The sequence below is a fragment of the Ostrea edulis genome, chromosome 5 (assembly GCF_947568905.1).
Source record: "Ostrea edulis chromosome 5, xbOstEdul1.1, whole genome shotgun sequence".
In the NCBI taxonomy this organism is placed as follows: domain Eukaryota; kingdom Metazoa; phylum Mollusca; class Bivalvia; order Ostreida; family Ostreidae; genus Ostrea; species Ostrea edulis.
In genome coordinates, this window is record NC_079168.1 from 2437260 (window position 1) to 2453810 (window position 16551).

Genomic DNA, 16551 nt, shown 5'->3' on the forward strand with positions numbered 1-16551 from the left:
AAGGTCATGTCACAAGGAATGCACACATGAAATACAAAAGCCCTATCACCATCACTTCAAAAGTTATGGCCAAGGTCAATGTTTTTTTCAGACAGACCAAACACTATATGACCCTGTATCTCCAATAACAGGGGCATAAAAATATGAGTTATTGTGTCCAAAACATTGTAAGCCACAGTTATATAAAGTGATTAGTACAGAACATCTCTCTCTCTCTCTCTCTTTCTTTCTTTCTCTCTCACAGTATATACAAGAGTGAAGGACATGTCAGTATATAATGATATGAATAATTGTAAAACATCTCAACAGACATCTAAACATATACTGAAAACACCAGTGTTTGATGAAGTATACTTCACATCCTCCTCAGTGTCTAATGAAGTATACTTCACACCCTCCTCAGTGTTTAATATAATGAAGTATACTTCACATCCTCCTCAGTGTCTAATGAAGTATACTTCACATCCTCCTCAGTGTTTAATGAAGTATACTTCACATCCTCCTCAGTGTTTAATATACTGAAGTATACTTCACATCCTTCTCAGTGTCTAATGAAGTATACTTCACATCCTCCTCAGTGTTTAATGAAGTATACTTCACATCCTCCTCAGTGTCTAATGAAGTATACTTCACATCCTCCTCAGTGTCTAATGAAGTATACTTCACATCCTCCTCAGTGTTTAATATAATGAAGTATACTTCACATCCTCCTCAGTGTCTAATGAAGTATACTTCACATCCTCCTCAGTGTCTAATGAAGTATACTTCACATCCTCCTCAGTGTCTAATATAATGAAGTATACTTCACATCCTCCTCAGTGTTTAATATAATGAAGTATACTTCACATCCTCCTCAGTGTTTAATATAATGAAGTATACTTCACAACCTCCTCAGTGTTTAATATAATGAAGTATACTTCACAACCTCCTCAGTGTTTAATATAATGAAGTATACTTCACATCCTCCTCAGTGTTTAATATAATGAAGTATACTTCACATCCTCCTCAGTGTTTAATATAATGAAGTATACTTCACATCCTCCTCAGTGTTTAATATAATGAAGTATACTTCACAACCTCCTCAGTGTTTAATATAATGAAGTATACTTCACACCCTCCTCAGTGTTTAATATAATGAAGTATACTTCACAACCTCCTCAGTGTTTAATATAATGAAGTATACTTCACAACCTCCTCAGTGTTTAATATAATGAAGTATACTTCACAACCTCCTCAGTGTTTAATATAATGAAGTATACTTCACATCCTCCTCAGTGTTTAATATAATGAAGTATACTTCACATCCTCCTCAGTGTTTAATATAATGAAGTATACTTCACATCCTCCTCAGTGTTTAATATAATGAAGTATACTTCACAACCTCCTCAGTGTTTAATATAATGAAGTATACTTCACAACCTCCTCAGTGTTTAATATAATGAAGTATACTTCACATCCTCCTCAGTGTTTAATATAATGAAGTATACTTCACAACCTCCTCAGTGTTTAATATAATGAAGTATACTTCACATCCTCCTCAGTGTTTAATATAATGAAGTATACTTCACAACCTCCTCAGTGTTTAATATAATGAAGTATACTTCACAACCTCCTCAGTGTTTAATATAATGAAGTATACTTCACAACCTCCTCAGTGTTTAATATAATGAAGTATACTTCACATCCTCCTCAGTGTTTAATATAATGAAGTATACTTCACATCCTCCTCAGTGTTTAATATAATGAAGTATACTTCACATCCTCCTCAATGTCTAATATAATGAAGTATACTTCACATCCTCCTCAGTGTTTAATGAAGTATACTTCACAACCTCCTCAGTGTTTAATATAATGAAGTATACTTCACAACCTCCTCAGTGTTTAATATAATGAAGTATACTTCACATCCTCCTCAGTGTTTAATATAATGAAGTATACTTCACAACCTCCTCAGTGTTTAATATAATGAAGTATACTTCACAACCTCCTCAGTGTTTAATATAATGAAGTATACTTCACACCCTCCTCAGTGTTTAATATAATGAAGTATACTTCACATCCTCCTCAGTGTCTAATGAAGTATACTTCACAACCTCCTCAGTGTCTAATGGCTATGTTGCTTCATATAAATGTACAGCGTATGCATGTGTGAAAACTGAGATAGTAGAAGAATCACCTGCGGCACTGGGAACTGCCTGTACTGTACCACAGAGGCTCGGTTTCCGAGGCCTCGACACAGCAGAGTGTGAACGTCCGGCTTCAAGGCCTGTATAAAATTCCCACCATAGTCAATGTATCTGTCCTCTCTCTGTAATTTATCCACTTCAGTTTTTGAAATGTTTTGGATGCTGAAAAAGTGTGATGGTTTTAAACAGGTGTGATTCAGCTACATGACATTGTAAAGTTTAATGGAAATATCCATTTAATAAAATTAATAAATACAGTTAGATTTAGTATTCCATTGCTTTCAAAAATAAGGAATGTGAATATGTCTTGAACTAAGAGCCTGAATCACTCAGTTGAGTCCAATAAGTTTATACATAAACACCTAAATCACTCAGTCGAGTCCAGTAGCTTTACAAATCAGCTAAAAACAAAGAAAGCTTTTTAAAATAAAGTACAGTGGAACCCCGTTATTACGTTCCCCCTTTATTACGTTAGTCCGCATATTACGTTGGAATTTCAAAGCACAAAACCATTTCTTAACAAACCTATATAAAATAGACCTCGTTATTACGTTGTCCTATAATGCCGGGACTCGGTATTACGTTGTAAATATTCCGACAAAAACGTAATAAACCCCTAATTATTCAATAGTGATTCTCAAAATAATAAGCCATTCACACCTTGACTGCCTGAGGCAGTCACCACGTAAATTTCCTGGTCTGTTTGGGGATTAGAGACGCTTGACTGATCACGCTTTGATAGATTTAGCGACATCAATACAGGTGATTACACCGTATAGAAGCCAGTGATAAACAATTAAATAATGTTTATTTAGAAATTGTACTCTATGAAATTTACTTCATTTTTCATATTTTGATAATCAAAGAAATAATTTCTCAACCACCTGCGTGTTCAGCATAGTGTGATTACCTTCGCTATTAAAACTCTATTCACGGACAGCTTTGGTACCAAACAAGAAAGACAAAATTTATCGTAGCAATGTTACAACCGCTTGGGTAACTGCTTGGACATAGGTGACTAAAGGTGTTCAATTAAAAAAATTGTTCGTTGTTTGGACATGCAGCTTGGGTGTTCGTAAATCTCGTCCATACATACACCAATCTATCGGCCGATTTGTGCACGGCATTTACCTCAGTGAATATTTTAAAATCCCTTGATGTGCACGTGATTTTAGTGCCATCATTTAGCGTTATAAATAAAATCTTCATTATATTTTTTTTTTATGTGGATTGCGCTTAAATTGTTCTCCGTGCATGTTTATCGTTGGTGAGAAGTGTGTAAGTGTTGGGTATCGTGTGCGTTTTGTGTCTATAGTTTTGTTGTTTTTTGGGTGGGATTTTTTTTTATTGTGTTGTGTATTGTTTAATTAGAGAACTTAATAAAAACGATGTTTTGTTATTTTTTAATACGAATGTTGAATACGAACCGGAACGAGTTATTGAGAGAAATTTACATGAACGCATTGTTTTAAAGTTGAACAAAATGGCGGTCCAAACGAATGCAGAAAAAGCAACGTTTATCAAAACATCCTTATGTATCCTACACCGAAATAAAGAAAAGGGATAAGAACATGAAGAATTACGGACATTAAAGATAAGATGTAAATAAAACAAAGTATAATAGTCTTTTAAACAAAGAAACAGTAAAGATATATTCACACACCCCTTCACGGAGTACCAACGGACGATATACAATTTCCAAATGATATTTTTAACGGATTTAACTGGGAACGTTTATTACGTTGCCCCCGGTATTACGTTATTTTATCGTGACAAAATGGAAAACGTAATAACGGGGTTCCACTGTACTAGTATTTGGTTTCTAAAGGATCTACCTATATTCTGATTTAATTTTTTGTTGTTGATCTGAGTTTTAACATTTTTCTTGGGTTATTTTTATGCCTTACTGGAACGTGATGTCAAACTTCCTGAGAAAGTCCACCGGGGTTATAAAGAGCGCAGTGAAGCTGTCCAATGTATGGTCCTCTAGGAACTTGACTGCCAAGCCAGCCTCTTGTCGAACCTGTCAAACAAAGTACCAAAGAGGATGTGTAGATAATGAAACTTCCTATTACAATCACTGTCGCCACAAAGTCCACCTCATAAATCATTCAATGCATGAACCAATCGAATCCTAGTGTAGCGATCTCCGTGAGCGGATAATACGATCTGAATTTAGTCAGAATGTGCACAAACCTACAGAGACAATGTATGAACTTTGAAAAATAATCTAAAATGTCATAAAATTCCATACTGTACTACCGTAGACAATACACAGAGGAACTTCAATGATTTTTTCTAAATCTGACAGAAGTGTTTCAGTTTAGTACGGTTGTTCTGTTTGAGTAACAATATAACTTTGTTAGAGTCATGTTTGTTCTACTTGACATCTTTCATGAGACTTTATTTCTGCCATCTTGCATTGTTGAATTCATCCAGAAGATATAATTTCTTATAAACATTCAGTTTATTCGTCTTTCACATGAAACTTGATTTCTACATTAAGATAACCTCGCACATCTACTCTGCTCTTAGTGAATATTCCAAATTTATACAGATATGTTATGTTTTCATACATGTATGCTTTATGATTCTGTGTTGTTAAGGAAGACACAAAATTTCATATGAAAGTAAACCATAATCCAGCATGGTAAGGCAACATGCTGTAAAAATCTTTTATATTGAAAAGCATTAAACATCAAACACTCTATTAATGTACCTAAGTAATCTTAACAATACATATTCTCTCAATAAACTCTTCCAAGATGTGATTTAAATGGTAAATAGACTGCATAAAAATGTACAGAAATCTTCACGCTTTTCCAAACTTCAAAAATAAATTGTCATTAATGAATAGCTGGCATCTGTTCATTGGATTAACTGCTGTCTGTGTACAAAAGATTTAGATACATGTGGATTTAGGTCTAGTACATTGTACAATGTCGTGCAAGCTTAATGTACATTCAATTTCATCCCACAAAGTGAAAGACTTGAATCAAAGTAGTATGGAGCTAAACCTCACATTTCAGAATTACCAACAATTGCCAAGGATGCAAACCAGAATAGAAATCTGAGAAAACATGTTGACCAATCATTATAAAATTTCATGAAATTGCGTAAACATGTAAGAAAGTCACATAAATAAAAAGAAACATGCTCTTTTTAAATTTCATTTGCAATTTATCGAGGTCCATAGTCAGAGGTCCATAGTCAACACAGTAAATGCACCCATTCATGGAATTTCTGTTTTGAGACATACCCTATCATAGAGACCTTTACTGACATCAGCACACAAATTAACGTAACCAGTAACATCCACCAACACAACACTAAAGTGTGCGTAAAACAGGCAAGGGTCAGGCTGGTCATAGGGGTCAAAGGTTGAACAGAGGGTCACCGGCTCCTTGGTCCAATCTGTCTGGGCTGAAATGAAGACATTCCCAAATGTTAGTTACATGTATGAGTATATTTGAGACACACAGTTTTTACATTCATAAACATGTCTGTAGTGAGGCAGTAAATCTGCTAAATAAAATGAACTGGTACAATTAAAATCACTTTCCAACATACAACAACAGTGCACTAATGAATAACCATGGTTTGGGATTTAAAGTACATGTACAATGTACATTTATATAAAGAAAATATACTTAATCAACAAACATCATACTAGCATGAAAATATGTTCATGGCTATAAAACTATTCAGCAGGCTATAAAACTATTCAGCAGGGCTGTCACTGTCCTTTTTGGTACAGGGTCCGGGTCCCATTAGATTGGGAAAATTATCGATGTTTTGGGTCAAATTGGGAAATTTTTACTTTTCGGGCCTTGTCGAAAATGTGCGAGAAGTTATAAGTAAAAACAAAACTAACACGATATAATTTTTTTTATTATCCACAATGTAACAGTTTGTGATATTGGGAATTTCTAGATAAGTAAATTGGGAATTTTGGGGGGTTTTCCCAATTGGGAAGGGTCCGTTTATCGGACCAAATTCAAAGAGATTGACGGCCCTGTATTGTAAACCGTGACTATAAAAATATTGTATATTGTGGCTATAAAAATACCATATATCTTGGCTGTAAAAATAGTGAATATTGTGGCTATGAAAATACCGTATATCAGAGCTATAAAAATATCATATATTGTGGCTGTAAAAATACTGTATATCGAGTGATTTTGTTGCACTGGAAATATTGACTTTTTTTGGCAGATGAGAAAAATTTGTCAAAAATAAAGGTGTCAAAATTTCTATTGATCTAAATAGTACTCTTTTTAACTGAAATTGCACCAAAAATTAAAGTGCTAAGATTTCAAACTACTTTTTTGAGAAAAATCCACTAAATATTTCCAAAGCCAAAATTACCCATTCACAGTAATCAGCGGAAGAATTTCATCCACACCGAGTCTTTCATAGGGTACTACTCATGTAATGACTTTGTCATTTTGTATACTATCAATTATGACTTGTTAATTTCTTTTATGTAAATACATGTACCATAAAGAGCAAAATGAAAAAAGATGATTTGCCTAGCTGAATTAAGATGATTTACCTAGTTGAATGAAGATGATTTACCTAGCTGAATTAAGATGATTTACCTAGCTGAATTAAGATGATTTACCTAGCTGAATGAAGATGATTTACCTAGCTGAATGAAGATGATTTACCTAGATGAAGGAGTACATTTCGCATGACTTGGTAGCTGCTCATCAGTTGGTTGATTTTCCGTTGTGTGATTAAATATGCCACAAAAGTTGAGACTAAAAAGCCAGAAAAACCCCCTGAACCCTGAAATACAGAAAAAAAAAAAAAACATAAATTTCATTAATTTGACATCAATTTCATAATTTTGTATAAAATCATTCTTTCTCCAATCTGTATGGTAGTCTTTTTTTTAAATAAACAAAAACTGCCTCAACTTTTTAATATTTTAAAAAGAAAATTTCATGAGGTATTTACAATGGTGAGCTCCCTTTGTCGAAGCCAGACTTTGAGGAGAGCAATGCCATCTTTAATACTCTGGGAATCTCCCAATGTTTTCTGTAGGAAGCTTGTGTTCTTTGACCATGCTAGATCTTGTAAGACGGAATTGTTATAAAATGGTGTAGGGTATGTCTTATCTAAAAGAAAACACAGGTTACAGATGATATTCATTTTGAAGAATTTATCAAAGAAAGTGGCATTTCTTCAGAGTCATCCATATGAAAAGAAAATATACATCTGTTAAAATCTGGTAAAAAAACTAGCACTGCCCTTAAAGGAGAAGTGCTATCAATAGCACTATACATGTAAGATACACTTTATAGAATCTAGTAAAATCTAGCACTGCCCTTAATGAGGAAGTACAAGGAAGTAAGAAATCGCGTTGTAATTGAAAAATGTACAGTCATTAAATAATGGTAAAATTTCGTGAAATTACATGAAAATGTTGTAAAAATCATGGTCGTTGGTCGTGTCAGACAGGTGGTCGTTTAATACAGGTACAATATATAGAGTAACGTCTTGAGGGGAACTTTTTATGGTCACATATGACAATGAGTTGCTTAATACAGTGGGTCGCTATGGCAATTTTGACTGTATATCGTCACCCAGTGTTGTGTGAATACTATTAGTACAATATTACACAAAATAGGCCAAAAAAAACCCCAACAAAATATCGTCACCCAGTGTTGTGAGAATACTATTAGTACAATATTTACACAAAATAGGCCAAAAAAAAAACCCAACAAAATATCGTCACCCAGTGTTGTGTGAATACTATTAGTACAATATTACACAAAATAGGCCAAAAAAAACACAACAAAATACCGTCACCCAGTACAACACTATTAGTACAATATTACACAAAATAGGCCAAAAAAAACACAACAAAATACCGTCACCCAGTACAACACCATTAGTACAATATTACACAAAATAGGTCAAATGAGAGAACTGCCAACGGTACATAATATGCCCTTGAAAAGGTAATATAGAATGTTTTTCTTACACCATGATTTATCGAACTTGGCTTCAAGTAGTATCAGCAATCATCAGGGTGTGACATACTTTCTTTGCATCCAAAAAACGACAAATCATGAACTCTCTATGTAATATTTTCACTTGGCATAAGATGTATGTGTACCAAGTTTAATGGTCCTTGCCCCAACAAATCGGTCTGCATCCTGCTACAATGACCTTGACCTTAAGGAACAATAGGCATCCTCTATTTGGCATGAAGTATATGTGTACAAAGTTTGATGGTCCTAGCCCCAACATTTTGGTTTGTATACTGCCTACAAGGTTTTCCTACTAAGTGATACTGTGACCTTGACCTTGAAAAATAATAGGCATCTTCCTCTCATCATGGTGATCAAAGGTACCAAGTTTCAATATCCTGGAGCTTATACTTCAGTCTGCATCCGCCCACAAGGTCTGGACAGACAGATGGATGACAACAATATATCGTCACCCAGTATTGTGAGAATACTATTAGTACAATATTTACACAAAATAGGCCAAAAAATAACAAAATATCGTTACCCAGTGTTGTGTGAATACTATTGGTACAATATTACACAAAATAGGAATCAATGTGTAGTAATGCAGGTAGTGACCTTGACCCAGGACATTACTGACCTGTTGAGCTATAAGGATCATGTGCATGATGATGTGTATCAACGTATCATGTATGAAGTCTGAGAGGTAACATGATGATGTGTATCAACGTATCATGTATGAAGTCTGAGAGGTAACATGATGATGTGTATCAACGTATCATGTATGAAGTCTGAGAGGTAAACTCAAGCTGTATATCTGTAGCTCTCTGGGAAAACATTGGGACATCCCAGAGAGCTACGGATCCACCCCTAATAAAAACCAACGATTTACAGCACAGTTTTTTTTTTCTGTGCACAATTCTAATCTCATATCTTTGTATTCTTGCTTTGCTGTCTCAAAATTTTCAAATGGAAAAATCCCTAATATACATGTATTTGCCCCCCTAAACTTGTGACCACACATACCTTCAAACATTCATTAAAGCCCCATGTGAAATGACAACTTACAGGTTCATATAATTTCATTTGTTGACATCGTCATGTTAGTTGGCCAGACAATTCTCTCGACACCACTGAAGTCATGACTTCACAGAGTTCTATTCTCTCGACACCACTGAAGTCATGACTTCACAGAGTTCTATTCTCTCGACACCACTGAAGTCATGACTTCACAGAGTTCTATTCTCTTGACACCACTGAAGTCATGACTTCACAGAGTTCTATTCTCTCGACACCACTGAAGTCATGACTTCATAGAGTTCTATTCTCTCGACACCTGTATAACAACACACCTACATATGAACTCACAGTTCTACTGAGGTTACCTGTGTCAGAGTCTCAGTTCTACTGAGGTTACCTGTGTCAGAGTCTCCTGCCTCTTCCTCCATGAACCACTGACGTCGAACGTTATTCTTATCGATGTGAAATCGGTTCATCTTGAACACCCCGTCCTCCGGTACAGCAGTGATGCTCAAGCAGACAGGTTTGTGCTCACCATCTACAAATTTAAAGTCATTTAAAAAATAAGTCACCAGGGTGAGTGATTGTATTACATGGAACATGCACAGCGCATCTAGACCACACTACTAATCTGACCATTGCATTACCCCACACAAAAAATTAGAATTTGCAATGAAGCTCAAATGGGGTCTACTGTGGCTGAAGAAATCTGTATTTTAGTTTGAGCTATTACATGTATACCCTTGTGGATCTTAAGCAGATTATTAAAGATCTTATATGTATGTTAAATCTTAAACTAAGATCAGAAGTACCACCATAATGCAAGAGAGGACGGGGGTTGTTATGATTAAATGCTTGGTGTGATTAAAATTAGCTTAATAGCGGCCCCTGAAAAGGTTGAAAATGCTCACAAAGATGCCAGTAGATGGAAAAACAACAGTAAAAAAATCTCAATTGAGCTTTCAGTTCAGGTGAAGTTAAAAAATATCAACTGTTTAAAATTTAGATTTACAACAATCAGACGGGTTAATATATTACACACAGGCAAAAATATCGCTTGGGTTTGAATTTACTATTAAAGAGTTGTAAATACGAACCCAAGCGATATAATTGCCTGTGATATTACCTTATTAATCAACAGACAGACAGGGTTTATATATTACCTTGATATTCAACAATCAGACAGGGTTTATATATTACCTTGATATTCAACAATCAGACAGGGTTTATATATAACCTTATTAATCAACAGACAGGGTTTATATATTACCTTGATATTCAACAGACAGGGTTTATATATTACCTTGATATTCAACAGACAGGGTTTATATATTACCTTGGTATTCAACAGACAGGGTTTATATAATACCTTGATATTCAACAATGAGACAGGGTATACATACAGTACAAATCATTACATGTGCGCCACTTTTTTACATGTTAGAAGGAAAGGTTAAAATTTTACATGTTAACTTTAATTGGTTACATGGGAAAATGTCATTTCCGACAAAGATTGACTGTTTCTTGTTATAATCTAATTGGGGTCTGTAAAAGTTAACTTTTACATGTGATCCATAATTGGATGTTGACAGCACCAATTAGGAATGATAGATTATGTAACAGCTTCTGTTTTTACATGGAATTTATAAAGTGGGTATTATGAATTTTGTTGGATTTTAAAGGAGCATTAAACTTATAGGTAACAAAGAATTTATTTTCTATTATAAATTTTGTTGCAAATACATCTCAGTTTGGATAGAAAATTACATTTTCTATCAGCATGCTCAACTATATCCAGTTGAAGAGTATTGACAATATATATGATGATTCATTCATTTATCCTAAGTGTAAAACAAGGTTTGTACTGAGTAGATTTATTTCTAATATTTTGCAACACTTCTGCTAAAGTTCTGTTGATACATGTAATAATAAAATAACTTACAAATTTTCTGACATGCATGTATTAAAATTTATGTACAATGTACATGCATTAAAAAATATACCCATGCAGTTGAACAATGTACATATTACAGTACCACTGTTTATAAGTACTGAAATCAGATAATTTGAGAGAAAAGGCCTAATTTAATACCAGTACTATTTTAAGTATGTGTTTTTATAAGTAAAATGAGTGTTAATACAAATGACTTTAAATGCTAATATTACATGTAGATTTGTATGTGACAAATTGACAATTACGTGTACATTTTAAAATTACATTCTGACTGCAATTTAAAATTGGAGGTCAATTTGTCCTTCAAAAATTCATTGCTTTAAATGCCTCATCTGAATTAGCCATGGGGATTATGGACTATTTACAGAATATAAAAAAATATTACTGTTACCAAGTATGAAAAGGGAGCATTTCCATGAAAAATTGTGTGATGTCACTGTTCCTTTATTCAATGCAATTTTTGATTATGTAATATGTATAGAACTGTAGTTTGCAATTTAAAGTTATATTAGCTGTCATTTTGGTGTCGAAATTTTTGCTGTAAAATTATGATTTCCTGTTCAATGACAAAAAAAATAAGATTAGAATAAGTTTGTTAATAGTATTTGCGTTAGAAAATCTATATTCAGAGGCTCTGAATGAATTGTCTTCCCATACAAAAATTAATTTCTATATAATGTTATATATTTAATATATTTGAAATCTTTATTTCTATTAAGTTTTCTTCATATAGTTTTAATTTTATTAATGGTTTTGCTTAAAGTTGCATACAAAACTATCATAGTAACACATTTTCAGAAGAAAAGAAAAGCTTCAGATTTAGAGAGCTACATGTAATATATTACTTTAATATGTATTTATGTGATTTAAAATTATCAGTTTTAACTGTGACACCTCTATCACATTAAAAATAAAAATGAATTCTCTATAAATTTACAGTTCATCAAATGAAGACTTGAAAATTTTCTGATTACCCATTGTCCGTCATCTGTCTGTAAACTTTCACATTTTTTATTTCTTCTCCAGAACCTTACCCGAAGTTGGCACATGTCATCCTTGGGTATAGGGGATTCAGTTTTGTTCAAATGAAGGGCAACACCTATCCCCAAGGGGATATAATAGCAAAACAGTAAAAATACATTGGATTTTTTTTTTTTAAATCTTCTCCAGAACCAGCTGCATGGACAATTTCCATCAAACTTGGCACAAATCATCCTTGGGTGAAGGAACTTCAAGTTTGTTCAAATGAAGGGCCATACCCCTTGCAAAGGGGAGGTAATCACAAAAATGTGATTCAAGATTGTTCAAATCATGGCCCCTGGGGGTCGAATGGGGGCCTCCCTCAATAAAAGAAACCATTTTTTCATGCTATTATATCGAAAAAAATCTTTAAAAATATTCTTCTCAAGAATTATATATAGGGCTAGAAAAGTTGAAATTTACATGGAAGCTTCTTGACATTGTGAAAATTCAAGTTTGTTGAAATCATGGCCTCTGGGGGTTGGGCGGGGCATAATTGGGGAAACAATTGTTACATGTGTTTATATATAGGAAAAATGTTTTAAAATCTAGGAAAAATCTTTAAAAATCTTCCATTTTTATTTCTGTCATGAACTTATAGCGTTTAGATTATTTAAAGGTAGTGGTTCTGTTTTCACCACTAAACTGCTCAAGTGAACTTGAAATGGATGTAGTGTGAAACACAACAGTCAACGTGCGTTAAATACACAATTTCCGAGTTGCCTAATAGTTCTTTACCTTTGTTGAACTCTTACGCACAGTGAGACGCAAAACATACTTACTTCCACACGCGGTGGGTACAAATGCTTATCGCTGCCTTCATATATTGCCTAAAGGATGATTATCAGACATCATGCAAGCACCCAAACTGCTAAGACACACAATTTTAGTAAGTTTATGATAATTTGATAATAAAATAGCTCAAATAAAAATCGATAATCACCAACTTTCTTTGATTAAAATATCACTCATGCAGAAAAGGAAATAAAAAATAAATTCATATTTAATTTAATGGCCTAATTCAAACAATTATTATTTTTCATATAGTCAGTTTAAAGTATACCAACAGCTGATATAAACAAAATTTACGCTTTAATAACTTTTATCCTTATTTACATAGCTAGTCTATAACATTTGTATACATCTTGTACCCACCCAAGTGTTCAATGGAATACTGACTGTATACCTCCATCACCGAAGAGTTGATATCTCGGAACTTGCTATTGCAAATTATGTTCCAGGGATTATCTTTAACTATCAACACATTTGAAAAGAATTCATAAAATGCCATATCCCAAACACGAAAGGGTTTCATTGAAAATAGCAGATAGGAAACATTGTTGAAGGAATCAAAATTATAAGAAAAAAAGAATTATCGTACCTAAGCAAGGATTAGCGGATAAGGAGTGCAACTTCAAAAAGTCTGCACGCCTCATACGAAATACACTCTTAGGAGGATGTATTAACAAGATTTGTTTACAAAATGTTTTTATCATAATTGGATTTGTGTACATGTTTGATACTGAATTGTTATATAATTCTTTTTTTCTTAATTTTCAAATGAAGCAATTTATTCATTTGTGAATTAACTCTGTCACCAAAAGATTGAAAATTAATCTATACTCTATATCTCAGTAATAACACCAGTATTTAATTATTACAAACACTTTTGAACCTCCAAGCAGACACATACATATGTAATTTTGGTGATTAAATAATTATTGACTTGCAATACGCAATTTCCGAGTTGCCCAATCGTTCTTTCCCTTTGTGGAACTCTTACGCACAGTGAGACGCAAAACATATAATCGTCCACACGCGGTGGGTACAAATGCTTATCGCTGCCTTCATATATTGCCTTAAGATCGATTATCAGACATCATTCAACCACCCAAACTGCAGGGACATACACTATAGTAAGTTTATTAGTATTTGATAATAAAATAGCTCAAACAAAAATCGATTAATCACCTTTTTTTCTTTGATTAAAATATCACTTGTGCAGAAGAGGAAATAAAAAATAATTTCATAATTAATTTAATGGCCTTATTCAATCAAATATACTACTCAAAATTTGATAAGGATCATAGATATTTTTCTGTTTAAAAAATTAATAACTGCATAACTGGCAATATTGTGTCCAAGTGAAATCAAAGACGTCTTCAACAAACTTGCACATGCATTTCATGCCATGGGAAATGCATTTCTCATCACAGTTTATGCATTTGCTACCATTGCACGATTTTCACTCAGGCATCGGTGTCTGATTCTTTCTAAAATTTCAAACTCACTTGAGTGTTTACACTACGTTTATCAACACAATGCCCCCTCAACGTGTAAGGCGTCGCCTGACGACAGAACAACTGGGCAGATGTATTGGAATGCTTGACGCTGGCTATTCACAACGTGACGTTGCAAATGCACTAAACGTCAGCCAGAGCATTGTAAACAGGGCCTGGAACCGACAGCAAACTTTTGGTACAGCAGCACACCGACATGGGGGTGGTCGTCAGAGGTTGACAACCCTACGCCAAGACCATTTTGTGGCTCTTCAGGCACGACGCCATCCCTTCTGGACAGCAACCAGCCTACGTAATGACCTCCTGAATGCCTCGGGGGTGAATGTGTCCACTCAGACGATACGGAATCGGCTTCACAATGCAGGTCTCAACTCGAGAAGGGCATGTGTTCGAGTCCCTCTGACTGTTCGACACCGGCGGGAGCGATAGGACTGGGCTGAAGATTATGTCACTTGGACACAGAACAATTGGGTTCAAGTTCTGTTCACCGATGAGTCCAGGTATTGTTTGGACTTTACAGACAGGAGGCATCGAGTGTGGCGACGACAACATGAACGTTTCCATGATGCCAACATCAGTGAACATGACCGTTATGGTGGTGGTTCCATCATGATCTGGGATGGAATCAGCAGGGATGGAAGAACAGATCTTCATGTCCTGGAGAGAGGAACAATGACGGGGGTGTGGTACCGGGATGAGATCCTCGATGTTTACGTCAGACCCTACGCTGGTGCTGTTGGCCCTGAGTTCATCCTGATGGATGATAACGCCCGTCCTCATCCCGCCAGGGTGGTGGAGTAGTACCTTCAGCAGGAGACAATTGTCCGTATGGACTGGCCAGCGCGCTCACCGGACTTGAACCCAGTTGAGCATGTATGGAACATGCTGCAGGTTTCCCTTTCATGCCGTAGAGCACAACCCACGACTTTGGCAGAGTTCGGAAACGCCCTCGTGGAAGAGTGGAACAACCTTCCCATTGGAAACATCCGGGTGCTTATTGACAGCATGGCTCGACGTTGTCAAGCCGTCATTGATGCAAGGGGAGGCCATACCCGGTATTGACACTTCATCGACTAAGTGTAATGATGGACTATCCCCAAAAACTGTGTAATTCTTTCTCTGGTTTGCTGTTAACTTTTTGTAATGAAATGCTTTTTGGTGTTGTTATCAGATTTCAAGCATTCCGTATTGATAAAAGTTCATGCCGTTCATGAATTTTCATTCATAACCTGAGTAAACACGTTTCTGAGTCAAATGTATGTCTTTTGTTATGTTAGTGGTAAATTACTCATATATAACCTAAAGTGATCCTTATCAAATGTTGAGTAGTATATTATTCTTGATATGGTTAGTTTAATGTATACCAACGGCTGATATAAATAAAATTAACACTTTCATTACTTTATCCGTATTTACATAGCTAGTCTAAATAGTAAATGTATACATCTTGTACCCACCCAAGCGTTCAACAGAACACTGAACGTACCTCTATCACAGAAGAGCTGATATCTCGGAAGTTGCGTATTACAAAAATTGCATATGTTCCTCCATTTGTTTTCCAAATGTTACTGAATTAGAAAATTACGCAAAAATATTTCGGTAATATTTTGCTGAAAGGAGTGGGCGTGACTTTCTTCAATATAATATATTTTCTTCAATTTCATTATAGAAAAGCCACACTACATCATAAAAATTAAATTTAAAAAAATCCCAAATAATTTATATTTATTATGAAACTTATTTCATTTTACAGAGATATATCCAAGTATTGTTTCAAAACTAATATATCATTTTTGTTTTCCTGCGATCCGCGCCTCTATATAGAACATACGCACTGTGAATGCGGCGGATGTAAATAATACTGTCAATATGGCGATCTCCATGAAGATATCGCATTGTTTTACACGAATTAGTCGGGGTACAGATGCTTATTTGATGTACTCTTTACTAAAAATTTACGGTATATACCCTATAGAAGTCGATGTACGATTCGCAATTAAATCCTTAATGAAATCATCAATGTTTTGGGAATACACAACACGAAGATGACACATGACTTACTTTCAGTTTTACCTCGTCATCTTTAACAG

At 34.7% G+C, this 16551-nt stretch overlaps 1 protein-coding gene across 2 annotated transcripts in view; it reads right to left on the bottom strand.

The window, feature by feature from the left end:
• LOC125648908 (nucleolar protein 6-like) overlaps nt 1-16551 on the bottom strand; it is a 58111-nt gene that overhangs the window by 22564 nt on the left and 18996 nt on the right. The window contains exons 6-11 of one of the 2 annotated variants that reach the window (XM_056167007.1): nt 9585-9725; nt 7149-7309; nt 6857-6977; nt 5446-5609; nt 4094-4209; nt 2177-2348 (exon numbers count right to left, since the gene is read on the bottom strand). In XM_056167007.1, the coding sequence (XP_056022982.1) occupies nt 2177-2348; nt 4094-4209; nt 5446-5609; nt 6857-6977; nt 7149-7309; nt 9585-9725 (875 nt within the window). The remainder of the gene's footprint in view (nt 1-2176; nt 2349-4093; nt 4210-5445; nt 5610-6856; nt 6978-7148; nt 7310-9584; nt 9726-16551) is intronic. The other variant, XM_056167008.1, reaches the window with a different exon arrangement.